The sequence below is a fragment of the Lepisma saccharinum genome, chromosome 7 (assembly GCF_977018435.1).
Source record: "Lepisma saccharinum chromosome 7, izLepSacc3.1, whole genome shotgun sequence".
Lineage (NCBI taxonomy): Eukaryota > Metazoa > Arthropoda > Insecta > Zygentoma > Lepismatidae > Lepisma > Lepisma saccharinum.
Window position 1 is genome coordinate 55,094,464 of NC_139235.1, and position 14,083 is coordinate 55,108,546.

Genomic DNA, 14,083 nt, shown 5'->3' on the forward strand with positions numbered 1-14,083 from the left:
AACAGGTGGCTTGTGAATCCGTGGTCGAGTGAAAGCAGTTGAGAATCAGGCCTTGTTGGGTGAAGCTGTGATAATGCTGTATTTGATTCCTGAGCGTGTTTCAATTGTTGAAGCTTTTATGCACACCGGATCCTTTGTGCAAACAAGGAAGTTGTTTCAGGAGAAATTTCCAGGACGTCCTGTCCCAGCAAAACGCACAATACAGGATTTGATTGGGAAATGGAGGCGTACAGGATCTGTTGCAAATGCTCCCAGGGACAGACGACCATCTGTCTGCACACCTGAATTACGGAGGCAGGTGCAGAACATAATGGCGAGAAGTCCTCGTAAATCAACGAGGAAATTAAGTCAACAGGTTCCAGCTAGTGAGCGAAGTTGTAGACGTGTGTTAAGGGCGCTGAAGTTAAAACCTTACCAGATAAGTGTAGTGCAACAACTGAGGGAGCTTGACCCGGGGAAGAGGGTGGATTTTTGTTCATGGCTATTGACGAATGTTGCCAGTGGTGTTTTGGATCCATTGATGCTCATCATGAGTGACGAGGCGTGGTTTCACCTGTCGGGATACATAAATTCCCAAAACAATCACTATTGGTCGTCACAGAATCCACACGTAATCCACGAGCAGCCATTGCATGACGAAAAGATTGGTGTTTGGTGTGCCATTTCCGCACAACGCGTTATGGGGCCCATATTTTTTGAAACCACAGTAGACAGTAACGTGTATTTGGGAATTCTGGAAGAGTTTTATGAACAATTGACAGAAGAGGAGCGTCAGAGCGTTCTGTTACTTTCAGCAGGACGGATCAACAAGCCACACATCAAATGCTTCACTATCCCGTGTGCATGAAATGTTTACTCCAGAGAGGACAATTAGCAAAGGCCTGTGGCCTCCTCGGTCACCCGACTTGTCAACTTGTGACTTTTACTTGTGGGGAATGTTAAGGGGGAAAGTATTCGAAACAAATCCACACACAATTGAAGAACTCAAGACCTCCATCCAGAATATCATGAACAGCATCACCACTCAAGAATTAACAAAGGTGTACATGAATCTCCTGAAACGTGCTCAGACGTGTGTTGAAGTGGGTGGAGGACACTTTCAGCATCTATTGTGAAGGTGAGAAATCTTAACACACAACATTAAATTTCATTTGGTGTATTGCTTTTGTTTGATTTTGTTTTAATTTCACTTAATCATTCAAATTGTTCATCTAATGATATCTTATGAAGGGACGGGCTGGTTTTAAGTGCCGCACCCTGTACAAGCCAGACACAAGTCTGTAATCGTATCATTTTCAAATGATTCAGGCATAAAATTCCAAGTTGTTAATTTAATGGAGTTAATTTTCTACTTGACTCTCTTATATTACCCTAGATTATCCCTTCAGTAAACAAATTTTCACTAAATGTTTGTAATACTACAATAGTAATGGGTCAGTAGACACATATTTGCAGTTAAGAAAACAATCTAAATTCTTGTACAAGAAGAGACCAAGTATCTGGTTTAATATCAGTATATAAAATAACATTTTGGCAAATAAAATCTCAAATTTGATTTGAAAACTTCAGAGTTGTTACATGAGGTAAAAATTTCCAGCATATTATTCTTGTTTCAATTATATGATGGGGTATGGAATATTATAAAATATACTAGTGTATTTTATATTGCACATTTGGGCACCAAAATAATCAAAGTTCAAAATTTTGCATAAATCTCAGAATAATTCTTACTCAGGAAAGCATTGTCTTTACAAACAAAATACAAATGTTGTGTTGGAAATTTATCTTTGCATACAATTTTCAAGTACAGTAGAACGTCGTTTATCCACACGTCAATTATCCGCAACGTCAGTTATTGACAGACTCAAAAAAGTACATAAATAACACAGTACAGGTACAGTACTGTAATTTAGGCACGTACTGTACGTATATTACGAGTATTTTCTCATGTCTTTTGTTTTCTTGTACTGTATACGAATGTAGTACTGTGTACTGTATGTATAAAATAAACCTGTACTGTACGTGCTATTCTTTGTTAAACACATGTTTGATTATCTGCAAAAATCGTTACCTGCAAAACCTTCGGTCCCAATTAATGCGGATAAGTGACATTCTACTGTACTTTGAAATAAGATGCATAATCTCACATTTTGTGTTTCTATCAAAGACAAAATATTAGAAGTCAGTAATGAACCACAATATTATTGTCTATCAGTAAAATATAGGTTTCCTTCCTGAATTCAATAAATCCAAGTATATAATTATACTGATTATTTGGGCTTGGGAAGTCGATGACCTAAAAATATCAAATGACCTTAAAATTATTCAAAAATGACCTAAAAGAAATTTTTGATATGAAAATGAAAACTCGACTATTTTAATTACAAGAGAGTAGTTTAATAATTTTATAAAGCCTGTTGTTTAGTGGTTTAAACTACTGAAGCAAAGGGTAAAAAGCAACTAAGTGCTCATATTGTTTTCTTTATTTTTACTTCAACGCTACATAAAACATACCTCAAGGTTTGTCTGTCTAAATTATTCACCTCCTCTCAGAGTGGGCCTTCCACAATACTGTAGTTGGCCAGCATCTGAAAATACCGATGTATTTCGTGTACATCAGATTTGATTGATTGAGTTGGTGTTTTAGGTCCACTTTATGCACAGAAAGGCTAATTGGGACTGGACGTACAGTTTAAAGTGGGATCCAAACCACTATATGCCTCCACCGGGTATCGAATCTGGGACCCCTTGATTACAAGGTGACGACCACAATGCTACCACCGTGCCATTGGGGAGGCCCTCGTGTACATCAGAGTATATATGTGTATTAATATTGTGACTAATCTTACTTAAAACCACAGATCAGAGTGATAATAGAGTTCAGCAAGGGAACCTCAAAATAGGCTTCACACAAAGTATTTTAATCCATTGCCAAACATTTGAGTTAAGAATAATATTGTGTTTTTAAAATTGGCCACATTTTCGATTGATGGCAAACTTGGAAGCATGTTAGGAAATTTAAATACAAATATGCAAGTTATGCTAGTAAATGCATTTAAAATCACACCTACTGATTTTATTCATAAACAACAAAAAGGAAAGTCAGAAGAGCTCTTGATTGCAAATGGAGAAGGAAAGCTCTGTTCTACAATACTGAAAAAACTAGGGCTGAGCCGATACCGATACCAGAGGTATTGGTTTTGGTAGTATCTGTTGAAATTTTCCCAACGATGCCATCCGATACTATTGTTTATGAGTCCCCTATCAGAGTTTCGTTTAGCCTTACCTGTGACAGGTTGAAAGACCAGTGTAATAAGTTCTGCATATAGATTTTCCAAGAAATGCTGGACAAACCCCCAAACCTCCTGGGAAGCAGATGATTGACAAGATCAAATGCAGGGCAAAGTGAAAGATGCTCCCAAACTTCTGGTAAAAGCTGTGTGGAAATAAAATAAACCATTTATTTCCAATTCCTGGTTGGAAACTCATGGGGTAATAAAAGGTGGACGTTTCTAAAATCAGCATTACTATCATGCTGGGCTGTTTCCAGGGCAGATGATTGCGAAGTTATTGGGAAAGATGGATTAAGTTCACTGTGGAATTCATTTGGTTTTATCTAAATTTAAGCAGGGAGGGAGGGTTGTGGATTTGACAATTTCCTCTTGTGTTCTTCCCTTCTGAGTAGGGAGTCTCTTCTGTTACGATACCGGCCAATAGCACAGTGACTTTGTTTTTATTGCAAGTGATGGAGAAAAAAGGAGAGCAGGGCGTCAAGAGCATCTGCCAGAAGAGCGTTAATTTAATAACTGTCGCTTTTCTCCTTCTCCTATCGACCCAAGCGACAAAAATGAATAGTGTTTACAGGCAATTCTGTTTAGCTTGAGTTCTGGCCTTCAGGTGCGCAGAAGTCTGCCATAAGAGTGACGATGTGATAGTTCCACCGAGAGCAGAGTTGCTAACTGCCTTAACAATTACCTATATCCATAAGCTGACTTCAGAGCTTATTGGTAGGTGTGTTCGGTACTTACCGCATATATATATATATATATATATATATATATATCACCTTGACTAAGGTGATAGTTCAAGGAAAAGATTGACAGATGATTCTTTTTGTCGGTGAAACCCCCACTGACTAAGCCCCTCGGGGAAAGAGGGGGAGGGGCAGATCCTGTTACCACAAGAAAGGTGATTGTTGACCTGTGTTGCTTAGGGTGTTTTATTCAACGGAAGCTCAGGTGAAAACTGGAATGAATATTGAAGAAAACAAACTGATTCATAGTCAGAATTGAGAAATTATCTTAATGTGCATAAGTTTATGAAGAAAGAAGCTAACGGTGGTCTTGCGTTGAACGTGAAACAAATGCAAAAGCGTGTTTCCACATCTACTGTTATGTCATTAAGTACTTTGAAATGAAAATGATGGCTACAAAGTAAATATTTTTTTTTAATGAGACAACAGCATATAGCCTTTTCCAGTTTCATGTCTAGTAGAACTCTAACGTCCGCGTATTGCAACACTGCTCCTATGAATCCCATGATGTCTACTGCAGATGACAAACATTTCCCACTTTGTGCATGCCAGAGCTCAAGCTAAACCGAATGCGCTGTACATGAAATTGAAGAAGACACACAATCCACCAATTTTTTGGTGTAACTGTAACACTGTAAATAGTTTTGCAACATTTCAAAAACTCCTTTCTTTGCAGCCTCTGTGTGTAGAGAAAATAAGTTGGGAGTTATTGAATGTCAAGACAATACAACTAAGACAAAAAGTGGTGGTGGTTTTTGATACTCACAACAATGCCATACTGTTTATGAATCAATGTGTTGTGTACCAATTCAGGACCACGCATGAACTTCAAGTTCTTCATCATTTTTGGTGGTCGGATGTTCGGTGGTATCTGAGGGACTTTATCCATGAACTTGAGTTTTGGTTTCTCTGGAATTTCCACATCTAAAAAAAAAAGAAGTATTTTCAATACAGAAGGAATTGTACCATTGATGATTAAAAAATGCTTACATTTTAAAATATTGTAATATAATTCATCTTGGTGGTGTGCATTCTCATAAGCATAAAATGATTCAATCAATTAGAAATATAACAAACAAAAATTATTATAAATTGCAGTGTTTCATCTTTACTGCTTAAGCTTATGTTAGACTAGAGTTAACCTTTCAGGATGCGTGCTTATTTCACTTAAGCGAGCAATCGAGTGTTGTACTTTTTACACATATATACAGGGTTTGTCTAATAAGTATCAGGACAGAAGTCATAGAAAGAAATGTATTGAAGATATATGTACAGTGTGTTAATATTCCTCAAAATATGACCCTCCTGCATCAATACACCGCTGCCAGTGCTTTTTCCACTGTTCATACGCTGCCTGGAATTCGGCAACCGCAAGGCTGTTCAGGCCGCTGTCGAAGCCACTTCAACCACCTCGATCAACCGGAAATGATGTCCTTTCAGGCTTCTTTTGATCCGAGGGAACAAAAAGAAGTCAGGGGGGGGGGGAGACATATCTGGACTTTAGGATGCTTGCGGCAGCATTGCCACATTGTGTTTGGCCAGTGCCTCCCTCACAATTAGCGACATGTGACTGGGTGCATTGTCGTGATGCAGCAGCCAGGAATCGGCGATCTCCCTTCGGATGCGGCGGACCCTAATCTTCAAACCTTCAAGCACTTCTGCATAAAATTTCCCGTTCACTGTTTGTCCAGCAGGCACAAACTCCTTGTGCACCACACCTTTTGCGTCAAAAAAGACGATGAGCATCCATTTCACTGTTGATTTGCTTATGCGGGCCTTTGTGTGCTACTCATCACTTTGACTTTTGGTCTCCGGATTGTACTCAAAAATCCAGGTTTCGTCACCGGTTATTACTCTGTCCAAAAGATTTGGATCAGTCCCCAAACGTTCCAACATTTCACGACAAATTGTCACACTATGTTCCATCTGCTCGTGTGACAAAACCTTCGGCACCAACTTCGTGCACACCTTCCCCATTTGCAAATCATCGGTCACAATTGAATGCACAGTGGATTTCAGTAAATTTAACACCTGTGCTATGAAACGAACAGTTAACCAGCAATGACTGTTCAGAAGTTCTCCCACTTTGACTACAATTTCAGCATTTTGGATTGATGTCGGACGTCCAGCTTGTTGTTTGTCTTCAACATCTTCCTAGCCATCTTTGATTTTTTTATGCCACTCAAAAGTACGCGTTCTGGAAATGGTCTTTTCCTTGTAATCCTCACGGATCATATCAAAAGTCTCCATAGCAGATTTGTTCAGTTTAACGTAAAATTTGATGGCACAACGCTGCTCGATGGTTCGTTGCATCTTGACTCTCGATGCGAGCACTAAACACACTTTCACTTCAGGCACGACCTACACACTCCAAAGGCTCAGAGGCAACTGAGCTGGGTCTCCTAGCTCACGTGACATCCCGCAACACCGATCCCACCCACAGAGACCACCCTCCACCCCTTCCCATTGGCCGGACAAAATCAATCCCGATACTTATTGGACAAACCCTGTAAATTAGCTGCTACCACAAGCTTAATTTATTTCGTACTGCCTGACTATATCTTTCTTGTCTTTTTAATATTTATACTTTATTTTTTTTATTTTTTATTGTTTTAATTTAATTTTATTGGGTAAGATACTTTTATTAATTTTGGAGGCAGATCGCACAATGGTTTCGGATCCTACTTTAAATTGTAGGTCCAGTCCCGATTAGCCTATATGTGCAAAAATTGGACTTGAAACACCAATTCTAAGATTCTAAATTCTATTCTTATTTTATATTGGTAACAAGATTTTTCAAGAATACAAAAGAACTTAAGTTATGTAAGAGATTACAGTATTTTAATAATTCAATTGAACTTCCATGAAAACATAAAAACAAATGCAAAATTACACAAAAAATGAAATGGTTACTGAATTCACTCGTCGTCCTCTAGGATATCTTCAACACACTGTAAGCCAATGGTTTGTTTCTGCACATGCAGCTTCTTGAGAATGTTATGCTCAATATTTGCTTCACTCAGGTCACTGTCATTTTCATCTAAATCATTAAAAAGTACAACATTCATTGACACTCGTTCGAAACTTTATTTGTAACTGACAAACCATTAGGGGAGTTACTTGAACTTATGGAAGTAGTGGAGGAGAGTCAAAGCAAAGAATAGCCACAGGTGTCACGTTGCAAGGATACCAAATGCCTCAAAAGAGCAATACTGTTGTAAATTTTACAATGGCACACGTCCCGAAAGGTTAATGATAATAATATACCCAGTTGTACACTCTTTTTAAATATTGTGACCTGTATATTATATAAAATGTATCTTTTGTTTATTATACATTCCATCAACATTTGCTGGAGTGATGCTACGATGCTAAAAATGCACAAAATTTGTCACGACTGAATCTCCTCTAAAGTACTGCCAACAGTTGGAAATTTCCCTTTAATTCATGATCGAAAGTTGATCACTGTACAACAGCAACACCAAGGGAGGAGTGATATTATATTAAAAAATGAATGAAAATTAATGTATTGACATAATGCAGTAATTGATTGCCAACAACCACCACATTGAGACAACTGCAGTGAATTTCTAAGATTACTCATGGAAAATTTGACTCACCCAGTAAAATTGCCTTAGGGTAATCCCCTACAAAAAAGGACAAAATGAACAATTTTTGAAAATACATCTAGTGAAATGTTATCTGTATGGGTAAATAGTATACTTTCTACAGTTGTTTGGCAACAGTGTAAAATTCCCCAGCATTCCCTACTTTCCAGATGGCAGTTATGAAAAGTTCCCTCTAAAGTGACAGCTGGTTTCCAAGAGAATTTCTTTATCAGGTAATGTTTTTTTCATTTGAATACATAATGATATTAATGATTTTTTTTATTTTGTCCCTTTTTGTATAGAATTACCCTGGGGTAATTCCACGATCACTTATGTTTGAATTTTTTTATTACTCACAGACTAATACCCTCTTTCTAATTCGGACTGATAACTTAAGTGACCATTTACTGTAACGTAAGTGACTATTATTTTATTTTTTTCTCTCTTTACACATGAGTACTTTATTACCTCAAAATGGTTTAAGTTCCAAGGCACTATATCTAAGTTGACACAAAGTTAGATTTTTCAAATCATAAAAACAGAACAGGAATAAAATTGCAAGTTTACTTTTCACATATTACTGTCACATTTTGTGCAACGTAAGTGACCGTTTTATTTTTTTTCATTCATTTGATCAATGAATAATACTGATCACATTTGAGTGAGAAAGTTGAATTATAATTTTAAATAAGCTAAGGAAATTTTTATACTGTGGTAAAAGTAGTAAATTAATTTGAAATCACATTTCAAATAATTTTATCTTCTCTGAATGTAACGTAAGAGACCGTGGAATTACCCCTTAATACACACAAACATAATTTAAAAAAAAACAAATTAAAATTGTGTTTGCATATTTGTTTGGCACTGCACACACAGATGTATCATTTTTTATAGAAATGCTTTTTCTGGCAAACGGCCCTGTAAAATATTTGAACAATCTGATTAAAACAAATAAATATATGTAAATATACATTTTTTTGTTTCTGATATACATAACTTGTTTATTTTTGTAAGAGAAATGAAATATTTTTTTTTTTTAAAAAAAGGTTCCATTTAAAAAAAAATTGAGTGACCTTCAAATAAGCTGCCTACTAAAACATACATAATGGCATTTTCATTACCCACTAAAGTCAGGGTTGGCATTTTGCCAGTTTTTTTTTCGAAAAAAACCCAAGCCAGGTGGGCTTTTCATTTTTTTCAGTTAAAACCCAATAAAACATGGACAAAACTGGGTTTTACTGGGTTTTTCAGGTTATGTTTAAAAATAAGTATTTTAAAAATGAAATACATTTTCCCCTGGTAGTAATGTATAGTTCACATTCAATTTGTATTGCTTTATACCCTGTCCCATCTATATCTGGAGCAGGTGAACGAAAACAAGTCTTTGCGCAAGTAGTGACGCGAAACTGCTCCACCAGTGAACACGAGAGAGGAAACTGGATTGCGTGGAAAGGGATGGGAAGGGGGGAAAGCAACTACTTTTACCAGCTTTCGCAGGAGTGCATACTGCTTCGCTCTGCCTACTCAATTTCCTCCCCTTCTCTAACATTATGTGCAGTTTTGCTCCACAGATAGATGGGACAGGATATAGTTGACTGAATCAAAAACTATTTAACATTTGTTGTAAAATATTGTCCAACAGTTCCATTTTACTCATCCAGGAGGGTGTAATAGCTAATGCTGTTGCTTTGTGATCAGTTTCCAGGGTTGCATTCCCTGAAGAAACACATACTTTCGTGTATCCAACGATCAGACTACCGGGAGGGAAGGGGGTGCAAAATATGTTATAACCAGCACTTTTCTTTCTGGCAGTCAACAACAGTACTCTATACTGGCACCTTATTATAGGCGAGGACAAACAACATTTTATTTTAACAAGAGAAATGCCTATGATGCAAGAGGTCATGGATTCGAATATCGGCCTAGGCATGGGTATTCTTTGTATGTCCCTTCATCAATTTCATCATATCGTCACTCATTCTCATCTTCGTGATTAGCCAAATGTGACAGAAAAGAGAAGTAAAATATACCAAATCAATCAAACAAGAGAAATGCACATGTGTGCGTGTGTATATATATACTTGGATACATCGTCGTTTGTGAGCATAACACAATTTTGAGTAGTTATGATGAACACATTAACAAGTAACACAGTGACATAACATACAGTGACGTATCGCGAGGCCCTGGGCGAGATTAGAATGTAAGGCTCCAATGCGTTCTTTAAATTTGAAATCTCAATGTAAATCTATTCAAAAACTTCGGGCATAGGTGTGAACTTGGGAGGGGGGGCAGACACTCTCTACGCCCGAAAATTCCTCAACTAGTATATACATTATACGTGAAAAAAAATATTGTTGTTACTCTCCCCCTCCCCAATATTTACATACAGATTATCATATTTAAATAATAATAATAATAAATTACTGACGAAATCCATATTTAATAAAATGGTAGAGAAATTTACACTTGGCAGATGTATAGTCTTGTAACGCACTGCTGGAATTATCTTTAACCAATTAGTACCTTCTTAAAGATGTTCTTCAGGCACTAAAAAATAACTGAAATATCCCTAAATATACTAAACTTTTTTTTAAAATCAGAAATGCAAACTACAAATCTTTAAATATAACCTATATTATTTTTAATCAGCTTTTCTTTATTTTCTCATTTAAAAATTTGCAAGATGTAAATTTCACAAACCATTGCATAAGAGGATAATATCGAAAGATGCACATAAAATGTCTGTGCTTGGTAGAGCGAGGGAAGGAAGGGGGTGCACTAAAACACAACCCTACTTAAGGTGCCAAAATATCTTCAATACAATCGGTTTCATTATCAACAAATCTTAAATCGTTAGTTATTTGCGCCATACGTGTGAAATCTTTGGTAAAACTATTTTGACTTTTATTTAACATAGCAATTTTGACTTTGTTGCACATTAATTGTACCATTTAAGTTTGAATTTCAGGACTCGGATGATAACTTTGGATCTCATTTTGTTTTATACGTCTGAAATCTTATTGTAGTACCAAATATTTGACGCAGTGGTGTAACAAAATCGTCAGGCATGCACCCTCAAGAAACAAATTGGGTCCCCTGTGTACAGTAAGATTTTTCCAAAAAAAAAAATAATAAAAAATAAATAAATGACTGGTTGGGACTATGATTATATTAATAATTACACAAACCCCGCATCTACCTGTGAATTTTCATAGATTACAACTTACTTTCTTTGAAATTTGTGTGTTCAAATGAAGAAAAGACAATAGCTAACTTATCCCCTCCCCCTGTCTCTCTTAACAGAAAGCTGACTTCTGGGCTGCAAATGATACTTTTACTTCACAACATCAATATATCTTATCCTTTCACGTTCAACAGTACCGAGTCCGCTAAATTTGGCCTGAATCATACTACTATACACTAGCTTCAAGCTCAGGTGATGCCATAACATTGCTGAGACTTGTGTTTCTTAATCTAGGAAAATGTAACCTTGTCAAATATGAGCATAATTTAATGCTCTCAAAAGACATGTTAAACCAGTCTGTCGTCTACTATCTTTAAACATGATGACTAATTTTTTTCAAATAGTATAATGAGAGACCAGTCCTTCAGGTGCTATAAAAATTGCAACGCAAAATCTTTATCATAAATACAAGGTTTGTGATTTTACCACCACTACTCTCCTAAACTATGAAACATAATTTTAAAAATTTTACTGCAAAATTGTGGATCAATGGAATCTCTAAAATTCTCAGTTTAATCACTTTTCCTCCGAAAATGTAGGGCATAGCATAGAGCCTGCAACATGGGGAAAATCAACTTTTCATCCACCATCTTGAAACATGTCCTATTTTGCTCATACGTTTTCTAGCTGCAGAAATAATTTTACCTAAATAATTCTAAATTTACAACAGTTATCATGGCCACTAAATAGATGACTTATCGCTCTCTGCCCATCCACCCTAACCTGACTTATCGCTCTTTGCCCATACACCCTAAACCATGCTCCTCCAAAATCATGCATCATATTCTGATAATTTTATTGTCAAATCATAGTACAAGTACATACTGCTCCTGTAAGTTTCATGCACTAAGGTCAAAGTATAGTCTATTCAAAAGTTTGAAAATGTCAAAAATGATCAAAATATGAAAGTATACACATACACTGTATTTACTTGAGTACTCTACATCCTGAAAAAGTATGAAAAGAACTAAAATTCAGGTAGGTCATGAAGGTGCATGACTTTTATGGGTATAGAGCTCCTAAAAAAAGACATAAATAACATTTATCTTGCATAGGCAAGCAACCCATTATGATGAGAAATGAGAAAAAATATTTAAGTGTTCCCATATAATTATGCCACAATTGACGTAATTTCAATAAAATGTTCTCAATTCTTCCTTGTAATGCTTAATCATGCAAAAATTTATTGTATCAATTGATCGTCACAGGTGAAATTATAATGATGTGCCACTATGGTTTCTCCCACAAAAGGAAGTGCCTGATAACCAAAGTGCTACCACAATTCAAAATTATAAGCTTTGTTCAAGTATGCCGCATCAATCAATGCAAAAGTTTTATCTAAAAATGTCTGATACTTTCCTTTTTTGTTTCTAGTATACATATTCTTTTTATTTCTGTTAAAATTCCATTCTAGCACTATTTGAGGAAAATAGCCTGAAAAAACCCACTATGACTAGTACTACATCCATTACTTTTAATATTTATTTATTTATTACATTGAACTCAACAATTTCTTATACAATACATAGAATAACAATACTGTGGAGTTTCATAACGTATTTCCATCTATTTTTCTAGCCAATGTATTCATAACTGTTTTCTTGAATTGTGAATATGACATTGTGAACAAATCGATGCTTTTATTCTCTTTCTCCATAGCATTGTAGACCGCACTCATTCTCCAAATAGGTGACCTTTTCATGATATTTGTTCGTGCTTTGCTCACATAAAAGGTTGCATGCTTGAGTCGCATTTTTATGTTTGGAATGCGTATTTTGAATCGTGAAAGCCACAGAGGAGATCGAAGTTTGCCGTTAAAAATTTTCTAAAGTAGCATAAGGTCTCGGGCTGTCCTTCTGTGGTCAAGTCTGTCCATATGGAATTGCTCTATTAAGTTAGTATATGATTCGAACCTTGGGAATTCACCTTCCAGTTTGAATTTCATGTATCGTAATAATTTTGACTGTACACGTTCTAAATTTGAGGTATGTTTTTGAACTTCTGTGTTCCATATGACAGAGCCAAATTCGAGTTTTGTACGCACTAGAGAATAATACAATATTTTTTGGGTTTGTGTACTTCTGAAGCCCCTGCTCGTGCGAATAATAAATCCAACAAGCTTGTATGCTTCGCTTATTACTTTGTCCAGATGATAGGTGAATGTTAATTTAGAATCAAAAAGTATTCCTAGATCTCTTGCCTTTTCCGCTTTCTTAAGGTTAACATTATTTATTTTATACTGATAATCTATAGGAGTCTTTTGCTTGGTGTATGTAACAGAGAAGCATTTTTTAACATTTAGGGAAAGTTTGTTATATGAACATCACACACTCAACCTATTTATGTCGCGTTGTAAGGAGGCACAATCGTCTGCACTTGTTACTCTTTTGTAGACCCGACATTTGAATTGGACATATAGCAACTCTGCTAAGCTATTTCTTTCAAGTTCCCTCCCCCCAAAAAAAAATGACTATCGTAGAACCTCACAAGCACTTGAGGCAATAATTTACAACATTTTCTGAAGAAAAGAAAGAAAAAACTTTTTGACAGGGGTTTTTGGTGGGTTTTTCTGACGAAAAAAGTGTGGAAAACTGGGCTGGGCCCACCCGGGTGAACCCTAACTAAAGTCAATTAACTTTTATTTGAAACATTTAGAAAATGCTTTTGTTTGTAAGATATTTTGCGTTAACAAAATCATTTTTGATGATTCTTTTTATACAGGGTTATCGAGAATGATTGCCTGGATTTTAAACTTATTTTAAAGGAAGTATTTAATGGATATACACGTGTGGCATCTTAATACGTTCAGAAAAGTTTAAAGTATCGTGTGACCTTGTGTGACCATGAGGCTTAAAACTGTGCATGCGCTGGAGCGGGAGTGGGGCTGCACAACTACTCTGTTCACTCCGCTTTAGTGTGAGTTGGCACCTGACAGTATGTGGACCGTTCCACAGAAGGCTGAGTTTGTGTTGTGGTATGCCGAACCGAAATTGGTTGTCGCAGTGCAACGTAAGTGGCAATATTTGCATCTACAAGAACCCCCCCCCCCCCAGATGACAAAGCTTTGAATCAGTGGCTGAAACAGTTCAGAGAAACTGGTAGTGTTGAGAAAAGATAATCTTCTGGCCAACCAAGAACATTGGAGGAAGATATGGAATGCATAAGGCAATCCTCGACATCGCCTTGTAATCAAGG

At 36.4% G+C, this 14,083-nt stretch overlaps 2 protein-coding genes across 2 annotated transcripts in view; one reads left to right on the plus strand and one right to left on the minus strand.

The window, feature by feature from the left end:
- The window catches only part of LOC145989862 (transmembrane protein 17B-like), a 314,067-nt gene that overhangs the window by 216,934 nt on the left and 83,050 nt on the right, over positions 1-14,083 (plus strand). The window lies entirely within an intron of this gene.
- mRpL16 (mitochondrial ribosomal protein L16) overlaps positions 1-14,083 on the minus strand; it is a 73,742-nt gene that overhangs the window by 43,053 nt on the left and 16,606 nt on the right. The window contains exon 3 of the mRNA XM_083125901.1: positions 4,800-4,957. Coding sequence (XP_082982027.1) covers positions 4,800-4,957 — 158 coding nt within the window. The remainder of the gene's footprint in view (positions 1-4,799; positions 4,958-14,083) is intronic.